At 45.8% G+C, this 15,737-nt stretch overlaps 1 protein-coding gene across 1 annotated transcript in view; it reads left to right on the plus strand.

The window, feature by feature from the left end:
* LOC144127544 (cell adhesion molecule Dscam1-like) overlaps positions 1–15,737 on the plus strand; it is a 98,933-nt gene that overhangs the window by 24,249 nt on the left and 58,947 nt on the right. Inside the window, exons 2-3 of the mRNA XM_077660536.1 lie at positions 3,260–3,441; positions 6,642–6,798. Of these exons, the coding sequence (XP_077516662.1) occupies positions 3,260–3,441; positions 6,642–6,798 (339 nt within the window). The remainder of the gene's footprint in view (positions 1–3,259; positions 3,442–6,641; positions 6,799–15,737) is intronic.

Genomic DNA, 15,737 nt, shown 5'->3' on the forward strand with positions numbered 1-15,737 from the left:
TGTATCTACAGGGCGAGCATAAATGCATTGATTAAAGGGTATGTCACGTGCTGCAAATGAAGAAAGAAAGAAAAGAAGAAGGAAAGAAAGAAAGAGAAAGAAAGAAATGAAGAAAGAAAGAAGGAAGAAAGAAGGAAAGAAAGAAAAAAAGAAAGAATGGAAGAAAAGTGATGAAACTCGGCGCTGTCACAAATCTCTAAATGCAGCCATAGAGGAGCACAATACGCGTAGTCGTTCATAGTTATCACGCCCCATTAGGCAATCTTTTAAATCTAGTTTTTGCAAAATTCTTGTAATAAATTATTCGATGAGTAAAATGCGCGGACATGGCATCTCTTTCACAATTCCTGCAACTTGCGGACCGTTCCTTCGTCTACGCAGGAGTAGTAACGCGTTTATTACATTTGCGCAGTACCCACAATAAGTGAACCGATGGGGAGACTTGGCCGCACCGCAGCTTAAAATTAAAACGAAAATTGGTTTTTGGGGAAAGGAAATGGCGCAGTATCTTTCTCACATCTCAGCGGATGCCCGAACCGCGCCGTAAGGGGAGGAATAAAGGAGGGAGTGAAATAAGAAAGGAAGAAAGAGGTGTCGTAGCGGAGGGCTCCGGAATAATTTCGACCACCGGGGGCCTTTAACGTGCACTGACATCGCACAGCACACGGGCGCCTTTGCGTTTTGCCTCCATCGAAACACGGCCGTCGCGGTCGGGTTCGAACCCGGGCACTCCGGATCAGTAGCCGCAGTTTACCAGCTTTATGGGTTGATGATTTTAGCAACACTCAGCCACGCAGCAAGAGCGATCGATACAAATTTATCTTCCGTTTGTGTTTACTGTAACGTATTCGCTTATATTATTGTGTTAGCAGAGAAGTTACTCGGATGAAAGTGCTGTTCATGAGGAGTGCACGCTGCCTAAAACCAGGCGAAGCAAATGGTGGCCTCGTCTACCGCAGCGCGCGGCAAACTTGCCTGTATGCCGACTCCACGCAATCAAGCGGCAGTCCGAAAGAGGCTGGCATATGTTTTACTTGGTCGAAGCAAGAAGGGCTAGGCCCGCTTTCTGTGCATCGTAGGGCTTTTCCGGCCCGTTACAAACGCGAATCATCTCGCCTAATGAGGCCTTTGCTCGCCTTCGGCCGGTAAACGGCTTACGAAGAAAGAGACTTGTTCGGCGCAACGCCTTTGCCCGAGCGCTCACCCTGTCGTTGTTTCCGCAGCCGATCAAAGGGAGCCGCTTCTGGCGAAAGGGACTGGCTATACGCTCACTTGTGAGATTGATGGCTTCCTTCCGAGGGTCTGTTGGCGGTAATAGACTATAAAGCGACTCATATCGCGCTAAAGCGGAGAATAAATACGATTTTTCGCCAGTCTATCTATGTCTATGCGTATAAATGCAACAATGAGGCTAACGCAAAGGAGCTCGAAAGGAAGTTTGAACGCGGAAGAGCGAATGACGGAAAGGAATATGACAATTGCTATGTTACAACATCAAAAGAAACCCGCCATCTACCAACCTCCGGGCCGAACAAACCATAGTGATAGGTACAAATGCCCTGCTTCCCTCTCTTAATAGCGACCACTCTCAACTCCACCTTCATAACACGTATGCACAGATGGCAGTTTCTCGAGAGAACATCAAACTGCCCAAAGCTCGTAATCACTGGTGAACATTTGTTTGGACAGCTGCGAAGGGTACGGAAACTCAAGATTAGACTCCAGACAATCAGCTACTGAGAAGGGGTTAGGCAAGACGTAGGTAATGGGAGGTCGCGGAAAGCGCAGGACAAGGATACTTAAGAATCCCTGCAAGATGACTTCGTCGTGCATGAGATAACTACGATGATGAGCATGACATTCCCGAAGAACGCCTGTGTAGGATCCCAACACCTGTTATGAACACCTAGTAGCATTCGCTGAGAACGTGAAGGTGCATTCACAGGACAATCGAGCCATCTTTCTGGTGAGTGGGCAGATCACTACAAGCCTAGCGTGATCAAATCAAGCTGTGAGTGAAGGGTCGTTTTCTAGTGTTCACAGAGGCACTGTTTTATGCAGGCCAAGTCGCCCGACGCTCAGTTCATGCACGAAAACGGCTGTTTGGTTCGTCTTGGGAATGCACGTTGGGAAATTACTGATCAGGAACTGAAAGATAAAGAAATACATTTACGAGAAGTTCAGACGTGGTGTCCAACGATATATGAGACAGATACTGCGCCATTTCCTTTTCCCCAAAACCAATTATTATTATTATTATTATTATTATTATTATTATTATTATTATTATTATTATTATTATTATTATTATTATTATTATTATTATTATTATTGCCCAAGTTCTCAAGAAAGCTTACATTAACGGAAAGTTGGGCTAGTTGGTTTCGCATATACATGGTAGTGCAAGATAACAGACTCGCACGACAGGAGCTCGAGGTTCCGATATGGGACGGCATCTTGCGAGCATGGCCGGAATCTTCAACATATGAATGTGTGCATATTTCAACACTGCATGAATAAACATTCATTTGAAAGTTATAAAGCGGTCGTCCTGTCTTCTAGGCTATCGGTTTTGGTTTCTTGCGCTACTGTGTATGCTTTGAAGAGAGGGCGAAGTCAGGGTAATTCAGTTTCGTTTTTTTGAGAGAAGGAATATTAAACGTACGCTCGCACACATTAGTTATTTCGTGTCTGCAGCGTATATGGCAGTAAGCCTCTATACTCTCTCAATACAACTTTGTCACTCTGTGAAAGTCAAAGCCGTAGGCGGCTATTCAACGACCGGAGTCACAAAGCTCCTTCCACGTAAAGAAAACAGTAAACTACAGACATGCAGCTGGGTTGCTTATTGCTGGTTATTGTCATGTAGTACGTGTCTTAGTGTTGGAGGTTATCTGTTGATTCAGCCTTTTATTTTCTGACGCCAGTTGTCGTTGTCACAAAGCTGTACACTTCGGTGCACCGTTTGATTAAACCAACAAATTGTCTTATGAATTTCATGGCGGTTAACAGTGCAAATATCTCGTTAAATATTGAGCGTGGTTTCCCTCGGTCGCAAGGAGCGCTTGCAATAAGCTATAAAAATCTGTTTTCGATCTCTGTGTATCGCTACTAAATAATATATTCTGGACTATGCAGTGAGCACCCTGTATGCTCATAGTGGTGCAGAGGCTGTCATTGTAAATTAAGAGCTTTAACCGTTATTGATTGATTTTTAGCGAGCCATCGACAGTCCAGCGATCGATCCCTTTCCACGCAGGCTGCTGCGCGTCGGCTGCTATTCACCGGAGGGTCGATGGCGACGGTCCCCGGCTCCAGCTGGAGCCTCCGATCGTCGTGCGCTTCTCGAGCGAGATGGGCGCCGCGCTTCTTTGCGCTGCAGAGGGACAGCCGGCGCCCAGCGTCACGTGGGAGACGGCTGACGGAAGGGCCGTCCAGCCGGTGAGAACAGCGCACGGGCTGCAGAACCCGGCCAATTCTTGCCGCACGGGGATGTTCTGGATGTCGTTCGGCTCGTCATGTACAGTCACCAACAAAAGCTTACGGGATGCAAATTCGCGAAAAACAATTTACTTCTGCGTTGCCTCGGTAGCAAGTCAGATAATATACGTTCCGACCCATACAAATATGGTCTATAGACAGTCTGTAGATTTCTTATAGAGTCTATTGCCTTCCTTTAGATATTTATTGTTATATATTCACAGTCTATAGACTGTCTATAGAAAAGTTTGCTAAAAGTGTATGTCCATAAATCTGTTGATTGTCTATAGACTGTCTATAGGGTTTGTATTGCCTATAGCCTGTTCTCTAGGATTTGTCTATAGAGAGTCTATGGACCTCCTTCACCCCGCGACGTCACGAAGATGCGGTGGCGCTGATGTTAGCAGCGACTTTCGCATGGTAGGCAAAACAGGTTCCGCTTGCCCGTGCCTACCGCAGCTGCCGCAGCTACCGGCGGCTGCTTCAAGCCTGTGCACTGCAGAAGCAGCATGTATTGACCAGCTGCGTCACTGCTGGATCCGCGTAGTAGCATAAAAAATATTAAATTAGCCTCGATAGGTTTCTCGCGCATAAATGCCGCATCCGGAAACTGGCTGACAGGCATTGGCCCACGGTAGTAAAGCGCGAAGTCTGGGAGTCGATAGGCACTGCCACTCAATGCACTTAATAGCATGCAAGTTACTGCGTTCATTCACCTGAACTTCAGGATAGTAGGCTGATAATTGCTCAAGGAAAAAAAAAGACATATGCAGCTGCACACGTAATTATCACCTTGAGCCGGAGTGCACAGGGCGCCGACAGGTTCACTCGCCCCCAAGGAATGCGTTTTTTTGTTAATAGCACACCATGTTTTAATGGCGCATTTTATGGCATTTAATATTTACTTGAAACTGTTTCTTGATATGACGACGCAATTATTTCATTCGAGTAGAAAGAAGTCTGGTAAGTTGTGTCAATCTTGCGCGGTCGCGTTGCTGTGCTTAGAATAGCGTACCTTAAGTGTGCTAAACGCCATATGCTTTTTCATTGCATCATGCATGGGTCATGTTTCATGAGGTAGTACATGGTCGCGAAGCTTGTTTGGAAAGAAGCAGCCGCAGGCGTGCTACTAACAGACACGTGGCGAGATGGAGAGGGGACGCGGCAATGAAAAGTGTTTTCGTTATTCATGCATGCGATATGTAACTAAACTTGGTGCAAATATGAAATTACTACGCTAGTTTCAGTAATTCCTTTTATTTATAGCTATACCTGGTGCAGTTCTGGGTAATTATAATTGACACCGTTGTCAAGTCCCCCCAATGGTCTCAAATAATTGAGTAGATAGTGCGCAGTTTTTCTATGCCAGCATGCACATAAAGCCCTGTTCTGTACGATGACGCGATTAGTTCTTTTTCTATATGATCAGTACTTATGCATGCATAGTTACATGAAAACGTTTCTTACAAGAAATAACTAACACAGTACTGCACATGTAGGGAAAAAAATCGAGAGATTTATTACGCTCCTCAACGTCTCAGGAATAGTTTACGACAAATTGAATCATTTGATTTTCATGCGAATTACGAAGGTGAGTGATCCAGTCGCAGAAAATGTGAGAGGTCACAAAACGAACCTTAAAGTTTATTCCCTCGTTTATGGCATCTTCGCTTTCGCTTTGGTCAAAGAAATGCGGCACTGAAATCAAAGAAATTACCTCACAATTTTTGACGACCACACTTCTAAAAAGCTTAATTTATAAATTTGTATTCAATATTTTGCTATAATTTTTCGTCACGAAACTAGACTTCAGGGGTAGGAAAGAAAATAATTCTAGAAATAAAATTTTTTCACCAAATCGACCAGCCTAACAAGCGGACAAGTCGGCCTGGCTGGTGCGTGGTCATGCGGCTAAAAACAGCGCTAAGCGAGACAGGAGATCAGGGACACGACTCTGTCCCCACTTTTCGCACAGCGAGACACGTACGTATGTCAGCAGACGCTGAGCGCACGTCTGATCCGCCGAAACAAGGCCAGCACTTCCCCTCACTATTGTCCCGAAGTAAAATCATTCCGGCCAGTGCAGAGTGTCAAAACTTGTTTTATTCAATGCCTAGCGCATAAATAAATGGCAGGAACGCTTTCTTCATGTTTACTACTAACCATATATACAGTACAGTGGCAAACTATTTCTCTTTATAGGCCGCACATGGCCAACGCGAGCTCGTGTACCTCGACAAATTACTAAGTTGGAAGCATCGAGCATTGCTATGATTCGCAGAAACTGAAAACGCGCCTACAAGCCTTGAAAACCCGCGCTCAACACCTATCCGCGACGCCACTCCCCGACCTTTTGCCTACCACGAGCTCGCTAGCGACTGCAGCGCCACCTCGTTTGTTTACAAACATGCAGGAGGTCTATAGACTTTATAGACAGGAGTCTATGGAGAGTCTATAGATTGTCTAAAGAAATTTTTATAAGGAAGCAGATGGAGCTTGTATGTCCCCTTATGTTTCCAGGCTTTTCTTTGGCCTGCTTTGCGTGATGACGCAGAAATAAAAATATTTTCTGCGAACCTGCAAACCGCAAACTTTTGTTTATGACTGTACGTTGGCAGTTACTCGAAGAGTCTACACCCTTTTGCCGGTAATTGGGTGGTGGCGGGGCTGATTGCAGCTAAATGAATACAGTAGCGAGAGTAAGGTGAGGCTGCAGCTTCAGAGGAAAAGCTTTCAGCTGGGACCACAAACCAATGGGATAATTGGAATAACGATTCATAACGAGAACGAAGCGATAATTCATGCTCTCTATATCATCCTTGTTTCAGCACCATACTTTCTGCAAGCTGGGTAAATTTAATAGTACTTCAAGAACACCAAATTATTTGCTTTTGCGTATTATGTTCACCTGTGGCACAAGCAAATGGTTTGCTACAATCATCATAACAGGATACGAGCATTATTAACCTGTGGAAAAAACAAACGGCTTGCTACAATTCTCATAAAATGTCTCCTGTCTGAGGGGCGTTGTCTGCTATGTTATATATCGATGCATTGTTATGTATTGATTGCATTGGCCGTAAATGATTCCTAGTTGAGAATTTGACTAGCTGACTGGAGCCACTGCCTCGCCATTAAACGCTTCTGGTACGCGGTTTCAGATCCTCGGCCTCATGGAGATCTCTCCGAATGGCTCGCTTGTGTTGCGACCTTTTGGGTCTTCCCAGTTCAGACCGGAGGTGCACTCGGCCACGTACCGATGCGTGGCGTCCAATCAACACGGTCTCGTCAAGAGCCGCCTAGCGCACGTCCAAGGCGGTGAGTAGAAAGTATTCTTGTTCTGCTTTTGATGGAATCGAGCCAGGCGAAGCGAATGTAAGTGGACGGAGACTGGGACTGCACATTATCGTATGCGCACTTAACTGAACGAGGCTCTCAAGAGTGCTCAAGAGAAGCGTGAGACTCAAGAAATAAGTGTGTGGCTTTGCCTGATTGCATTTGCTTTAATACAGGACACTGTAGCGAATGCTTTAGGTTTTCTGTTGGTGTGTGTGTGTGTGTGAAAAACTTTATTTCAGGGAGGAAGCTCGAGGTAGCCGGAGCAACCTCTCGCAATCTCTAGGTGGGCTCCTCATTACAGGAGCCCATTGGCGACCGCCGCGACTCGGGCTCGATGGACCAGGGCCTTCTGGCTTGCCAGGTCCGAGCAGCCGAGCAGGGCTGCCTCCCAGTCCTCCCGGGTGGGGTTGGGTTTGGGGGCGAGGTTCGGGGTTGACTGGCATGCCCACACCATGTGAAAGATGTCCGAAGACTTCTCCGCACAGTGTGGGCATTCTCCTGTACAGGCAGGATCAAAGTGTTTTAAAACTGCCGGGCACAGCAGCGTTTTGGTGTAAAGGCGGAGGAGTGTGCGTTCCTCCACCTTTGTGAGGCACTTACAAGGCTTGTGATAAATTGCATGGCCGAATTGGAATAATTCAGTAATTTCTCGAAAAGTGAGGGCCGGATTGGGTTCGGGATCTGTATTCAAAGGGTCTGAAGGCGTTGCCCGGAGAGTGAGCGCGCGGGCGGCGGCGTCTGCCGTTTCATTGCCTTCGAGGCCCATATGAGCTGGAGCCCATAGAATCGTTCGAGACGCGGGGGCCCCGAGGTAGTTACTGTTTTGAGGGATGCGATGCGCAAAGAGAGGAATGTACCTCTGTTTAATATTTCTGCAGGCCCCTCTCGAGTCGGTGACGATCACTCGCGACTCCTGGTTTGCGGCGGCTAACGCGATGGCAACTTCTTCCGCATGTGTTATGTCTTGAGCTCGGAACGTTAGGCCATTCACCACGATTTTTTGGTGGACGACTGCGGCCGTGTACCGCCCCCCATGGTGAGGGCCTGAGGCGTCCACGTAGAAGATGCCATGTTTGTTCCCATAGTGACGGGCCAGTGCCTCCACCCGCGCAAGGCGCCTGCCACTGTGGTCGTCACGTGTCATGTTGGCCGGAAGAGGGCGTACGTGCAGGGCGTATCTCCAGATTTCAGGAATGCGTACGCGCTCTTCCGTAAGTGTTGGGTGGTGGATGTGTAGTCGGGCTAATAGGCGGCGACCCGACGGCGTTTTTGAAAGCCTTGTGTATTGATTTGTCAAGTGCGCCTCTCGGAGCTCCGCGAATGTGTTAACCTTCCCCAGGCCCATGAGACGATGGTTGGATGTGGTGATCGGGAGATCGAGGGCACGCTTGTACATCTTTCTGAGAATCACTTCGAGGGCGTTCTCATCAAACTTGCGTAGGTGGAGGTAAGGAGTCGAGTAGAGGACTCCACTGGTCCCGAATGCATGCGCCAGCCGCAAAGCGTCTCTGCACCGTAACCCCCCGCGTTTGTTGGAAACCCGGCGGACCATCCGGCCCACCTGGTCCCCCACCTTGCGCAGTTTTGCTAGTGTGGTATCAGCCCGTCGATGTTTGTGGATAAGGAGACCAAGTACTCTAATCTCATCGTGTTCGGAGATACTTAACAACTGGAGATACTTATACAACTTATACTGTCTGTTGGAGATACTTATACAACACAGCCCTTGCTTTCGTTGGTTCCCCTAATGCATTAGCTCACTGCTTTAACTCGGCAAGCTCACGAGTCCACAAAAAATCTTCTCTGTCAAACTTGCTCCCAGAATCTTTTAAAGGTTCATTGCTTCCGAGATTCCCCGCATCCTCTTTTCTCTGTAGTGTGCAGTGCTATCTTCTGCGTTTGAATTTTAAGGTGTTTACCATTAGGTTTACGTTTATAGGGGTTCAACGTCTCAAAGCGACTCAGGCTATGAGGGACGCCGCAGGGAAGAGTTGCGGAAGTTTCTGCCACCTGGGGTTCTTTAACGTGCACTAACATCAAATAGTAAAGGGCTTCTAGAATTTCGCCTCCATCAAAATACGACCGCCACGGCCGGGACCGAACCCGCGTCTTTCCGGTCAGCAGCCGAGAGCCATAACCACTGGTGTTTACCATTAAGTGACCGAAATAAAGTTGTTGATTCCGAGATCTGCTTTTCACACTGCATAAGGATAAAAAAGAACTTAGTTAAGGAGTTTGCAACGGTCCTTGTGTGGTGGACTTCTTCGGGATAAGCGGAGCACAGAGCAACCGAGAACTCCCGATTTCGCCTGCTGTCCAAAGAGAACTGCACATTTGGGCCATGGCTCCGGCGTTCTCGAGAAAGTCTCATTTATGGACAAGTGCTGCAGACGACCCGGAAGACTTTTCGCCGCGCAGAAGAAGGGCACAAAGCTCGGTTGGTATATCTATTGCTGACACGAATAATATAATGCGGGCTCACGTATCAGCTGCACTTGCTTGGTCACACGTTTCTTGTCGCATGCCGCCAGGAGTTATCTGATAGGCGCCATGTGAGGGTAAATAACAGCTGGCCTCATTATGGCCAACTCGCTTAACAGCAGACACTAAAGACTGGGCCAAATTGTCGCTTAGGAAAGCATAGGTAAAAACAAACCAAAAGATGCCATCGCACCTGAGGCACGCAAAGAAAATGTCGTGGCGTGAAGCCACCGAATTTCAGGAATACTGCGAGCAACATGGCAAGCCGGAGTCTGATCTTCGTCCCATTTTGAGGATCAAGAGTGCTCATTCCTGAAGGAGCAGTTTTTCTGCGACTCACAAAAAAATATGCAAAAGAGAAAAGCGAATTCCGTTCCGCCGCGCTAACGAGTTCAGCGGCTTAATGACGCGCCGCCCGCTTGCGCACATAACCTGCGCCAGGCATGGGCGCGGCCGTTAAATTAAATGAGTCGAGACGACGCCGAAGGGGCCATCGGCGTTTCGCCAATGAGAAGCTTCCGCTTTAAGCGCTTTTGAGGATCCTAACGAAGGAACGTAATTGCCTCGTTTTTTTATCTGTGTACATAGGAGACCACAGGGCCCATCAATTGTTTATTTTTATTTTTAATGATAAGGTAGCTTTTGTTTCCTTTTTCGCGAAATGTCCCCTGTTAAAGCTCTATTGTAAAGCTTGACAACAGTATTTTGGTTTCCTCTGTAGCACAATTATTCAAAACGAATAAATCTGAGCCGTTTGACACACCGATTCCTCTGTGAGTGGGTGATATTTCAAAAACCTCAATCACGCAATTACTGAAAATGGGCTAAGGTAATGCATAGTAAGGTATGCTAAATCGAATTAACGATTATTATTAGAAAAAATTGAGTTAACTTAGCCTTGTGCTTGGTTGACTAATAATGTATTGCCTTTACTACTGCTTTTCAGTGGGAAATGCAATGCGCCGTAGACATTACAGCTGGGCTCCACAAGCACGTCGTTCCAAGTGGTCGCGTTTAGTCCTTCTTTTTCGGTCCTCTCTCCATGGGCGTTAGAATCGTTACTACTCCACTCCACTTTTTGTTTGTTTTCTTCATTACCTCTAGCGTTCAGAATTTTTGGTTTCTATCATCGAAATCTGTGGCGTAAATTTTTTCCTACATTTGCCTAAAAAATATTATGCGTATCTTTTTTCAGTGAATATAATTTTACATTTTATTTAATGTGGGATTCTTCGCTGCTAACTGCTAACTCCTCACAATATAAGCTTATAAATTTTCCATTCCTTCGAATATCTAATTCAACTAAATATTTCGGTGGTATTTGTCGCGCCCTTAATGCGCACTAACAACAGGACAGATGGGCAATGACACTTGAGACGTCTAATATTTACGAGCAGAGGATTTCTTTTCGATAATTATACGCAGCTTTATTGTGGAGTAATACTTCGGTTGTGCTGACTGGGCCGATGGTGGCGATGGCACTGGCTGCTACACCCTGATACTCCATCGTCTGCCGCTGAACAAGAGGGGAGACTGCGTCTTTTTCGCGGCGCATTGTGTGGCTTCTTGTAGGGGTTACCTCGGCGCTGAAGGTTTCAGCCGCGAACTTGTCCTCACCCGAGACCTTCTGTAACTTTCTTGCCATTCCTTTCGCAGTCTATTAACAATGGAGAGAATTCTTACGGAAAGGCGATCTGCGTGTGCACCGGTGCAGGCATGCTGGGAGCACGATAGCGGCATGCAGGTGAACGCATCATTTTAGCAAATAATGTCGCAACGCCTAGGTTGCAAAGGTCTCGAGTAGAATAAATTCTGAAAAGAAAAAACAACAGCGCCTGGCAGCTATGGACCACGGCCAACAAGGTTGTGCATTACACCGCTGACCGATCACAGCTGTGGCTGAGAGGAGCTTTTTATTTTTTGACTGTACAATAAGGAAGCCAGATGCGTAAAAATTCTGGCGCTTATAATTTCATTTTAGAACGAGCTTCTCGTTAGGTAACACAAACACTTTAATAATGGGCTATCTTCTTATCGCAAAAGTATTCTGTTTGGTTTGGTTTAAGGGGGTTTAACGTTGCAATGCGACTCAGGATATGAGAGACGCCGTAGTGAAGGGCTCCGGAAATTTCGACCACCTGGGGTTCTTTAACGTGCACTGACATCGCACAGTACACGGGCGTCTAGAATTTCGCCTCCATCGAAATTCGACCGCCGCGGCCAGGATCGAACTCGCGTCTTTTGAGCCAGCAGCCGAGCGCCATAACCACTCAGCCACCGCGGCGGCTGCAAAAGGATTCTGTGTGGCGGCCATGATTGTAAGCGGAGCTTCACCGCAGGCTTATGTTGTATCTCCGACCGTAAACAAATGTGTGGATGTCTGTACGTAAGTACGTATGCCAATGCCTCTGCGTATGTAAAATAGGAAAACCATAACGAACAACGAAAACTAAAGGAGTGTATGTTGCATTAATAGTTACTGTAACTTGTAACGTGACATCCATTCTGTAGCCATGCTGTGCGTCTTGAGTTGGGCTCAGCGCCTGACTATCAACGCCCCCTCTGGTATTATTAAAAAGCTGGTGGACTGACATTCTACATTTAGACGTTTTAATTTACACTTGCGCTATGTGCTGCTTCTGTTGAGCGTTTAGGTGCGCATTGCGGTGTTAATAAAGAGCTGTTTGCGCGTTTTTTCACGCCAAAGGGGGTCTAAACGCATTACAGCATCACGAATAATTTTTCAAGACTGACGGGAAAGAGAAGCTTCGTGTTGTCGCCTCGGTACTTTGTGAAGCATAGCAAATTTTCATAAATTATTCATCTGCAACGAAATCCAAAACTTACGCAAGCTGCGCCTTAGTGCGGGAGTTCGGTTTATCGACCGTAGTCCTCAAAAGAGGCAAATCAGGTCTCCGAATACATACTCGACCAAACAAAAATCTGAAGTATAACGCGTCATCAAAATGTACTAAACGAATAGGCCCCAAAAACTAACGTTTTCTTTTCGAAGAAGAATAAAATCTTGCGCATTCTGAGGCTTAGTATTTTATTTTATTTTGAAGGCAACTGCTTTAAAGCTTCCAAGGTATAAAAAATGCAGCATATAGGTCGTGAATTCAGGTTCGGTTCTATGCAAAGGCATAGGAAGAGCAGGCGTATTCAAGACGTCGTTGAGACTGCATAGATTTTTGCACTTACCTATGCTGCACTACCTGTCGTGAAGGTAGCGCGGTAAGCAATAAAAGCAGAGCGCTTCTCTTCTGGTCGATACTTCCGCTTTAAAAGGACGCGAAGGCTAAACATGAAAGAAAAAGGAACTTGGGGAGCATTCCGTCCAATTTGCTAAGGAATCTGATCAGGCCTACCGAAGAGGGCTTTCCGTCTCTGTGCTGTCTTGTTCTGTAAATGCACGAATTTTGAAATGTCTTATCAAAGTGCCTCTCTTTCTGTTTCTCGTCTTGCTTGAAATTCTTCCATTTCTTTCATATATTTAGTGATGAGTCGTGACTTTTTTTTTTGCGGTTCAATATACTGTGCACGAAATATTTCCTGTTTTTTACTTCTCGTTAACTATAGCACGAAAAAATACTTTTCTGACATAATTCTAGCACAATTCAGTTGCCGTATAGAATTAGGATGTAATGAGCAACACAGATACGCTGCCCCTATAAGCACGGAAGCTAAAAGAAAAGAATGGAATATGTGATGTGAATTTCCAGGAATTCTGATAAGAGCGGCGAATTTAAATCGACATAATTATACAAATTCGCAGTGCGTAGCACATTTTCCCGCAAATTAGCTCAAAATAAAAATGACTAAGGTAATATGTCAGTCACGAAGTTTGGATAAACATCTTGCAAGCGTACCCCTGAAGACGTTTCTTCACATGTTGCTGGCAATGGTCTCAGTGGCGCTTCGCGTTCTAGAATAAAATTTCTATTCGAGGCTCGGACTGTGGATGGCTCATGCCTTGGCAGCCACAGCGTCGGCTACTGTTGAAGGCTTACACGAACGTATTAGTATATCGTGAAAACGGCTTCCGTGCAACCACAGCCCGAAAAAGCTGTCCTCGCCGAGAATACGAGAAACAGATAGACACAGAGAGTGGGCTTGTCATCCAAGGGCTAGAGAATTGGTCAGTGTAAAAGCCATCTAACTAGCAGTAGTAATTCATTTCATTAAGTAGACTGACGGATAACTATTTACGAGCTGGGGTTGTCGTTCTCACAACAGTGTGAAGATATTTGAACCTGAAAAAAAAAACAATAAATGATGCAATGTTTCGTTATCTAATGGCCACTATTCTGTAATAAGTTTTCTACAGCACACAGTGTTAACTCTGCGCGCTCAGCAGCCGCTGAACACATCCCGGATACGTTAGCAGTGGTGCAGACGAAGCGGCCGCCCTCGAGTCCCCACACGGGTTTCTCGCAAAAGGAAGAGATCAACATCAAATGCTCGTCAAGCGTCCACCCCGGGTCCACTAATGCCCCTCGCGTCTTCTGTTCTTTGCTCGTTTATTTCTCGGACGAGCCTGTGTCGACAATCTTTGCCGCGGCGACAACAAAGCTGCTGCACTTTCCCGCAAAAGAAAGAAAAATACTCTCTCGGATAAAGCTTAAACATGTTCCCAGTGAAGAGGAAAGGGGCGGTATACTCTGCTACAAACGCGCTATTCCAACGCAGCGGGAAGAGGCCGCATTTGTCGCAGGTTCGCTCTCTCTGCTAATATCCGTAATCAGAGCGAGGCGACACCAGCGCACTTTACCGCGAGAATGATGCTCGTCTCGCCAACCCGCCGTGAACATCAGGGCAGGCGCCGGCGTGACGATGTGCTCGGCGGTGAACGCAATGACTCAGTGTGCGTGTGTGAGTGCAGGCGTTTGTGCGCGTGAGGCGACGCAGAGAAAGCAGCTCGTTTGTGGCGTGACCGATTTCCTCCACCCACTTGTCGCGCTCAAAGGAGGCCGCATTTCGAAAGGAACGACGCCTCGCCGAGGGACATTTTAGGGAGCTGTTGAAACTGCTCCGAGGCTGTTCCTTGCGCCTTTTGTGACAGAAGGAGAATATCCCCGACTAGTGAGTGGAGAGGTGACGAAAACGAAGTATGTGCGAGAGAAAAAAATGTTGACTTGAGTGGGTACATTGTGCTACAATTTTTATTTACCGTCGCATATGCATTTATCTATTTTGTTTATTTATACGTATTGCAGCCCCTTTATGGGGATATTGCAGGAGTGGCTTAAACAAATCTATAGAAAACTTGATAAGAAGGCAATAAATGATGAAAACAAAAATTGACGAGAAATAGGACAGAGCCCTGAAACAGTAATAGAGAATAACAAAATAGCAATGCAATGATGCAGTACTAAAGAGTAAATTCAGCAATACACTAGCACCAACACGCAAAACATAAAATCAGGTGGAATTAATTTCTAACAGGAAGGCGTTTAATAGCAGTGACCTAATTGTTCCAGGGACTGAGTTGTAGTATGCAATAGTTCGCGGAAAAAACTAGTTAGAGAAGGGTCCGCGCAGTAGGGTGCACGGTTGCAGCTTTTTTTTTTTATGAGAGCCAAAAAACGAAGGAAGGCGAATACAAGAAACAAGAATAAAAGAAATGACTACCAAAGAAAAATGGAGAAAAGTGCCATACTAAACGAGATTATTTCTTGTAGTTCATATATTTGTTTAATCTTTAAAGTAAAAAAAAAGCTGAATAATGTGGCTCACACGAAAAGAAGCTAATATATTCAGTAGTTCCTGCTAACCGTATATATATAGAACGTACTGCTTGATTCTATGTTGCTTAGAGAAACCAACGGCTTCAGTACGCAAAAGAAAAGAAAGCTTTTTGCTAGTACAGATAAAAGCTGAAATACCTGGCGAAGGCAGATAAGTTGGAATGCAGGATCACATTTCAAGCAACAGTGAAGTATCAAGTAAATTACATGAAAATCTAAAAGAAATGAAAACAACTCAAGAATGTCCAAATACGAAGTTTCTATGTGCTGCGCGCAGACATTATGTAAAAGTGTCAACTTTTGATCAATAATCATAATGTAGAGATGGAATCCAGGTTAATAGAAGCTATGGAATAGTATCTCGATATCAGCAGCGGAGCTTGCTCCTTCATACGAAACGCACAAAAAAAAAAGCCGGTTTGGTATAGCACGTCTTCTGGGCTGGCGATACATTTTCCACAGATAAAATCTCAAATTTCGAAATTGGTGGTTGCATGGTCGGTGTTGTAGCTTGGTTACAATTGCCAGAGAAGAGTGTACCCACGCAGGAATTTTTAATCCTTTACAGTGTAAAATTTCTCCATTTATCACAGTTGTGCCCAAGGGTAATACTTTCCACACTGTTGCTCATTTTTAGGTACATGATTTCAGTTAGAACCAGACCCCCCTTGTCCATGCTGCAGATCTCCA

Source organism: Amblyomma americanum, chromosome 4, assembly GCF_052857255.1.
Source record: "Amblyomma americanum isolate KBUSLIRL-KWMA chromosome 4, ASM5285725v1, whole genome shotgun sequence".
NCBI classification, from domain to species: Eukaryota; Metazoa; Arthropoda; class Arachnida; order Ixodida; family Ixodidae; genus Amblyomma; species Amblyomma americanum.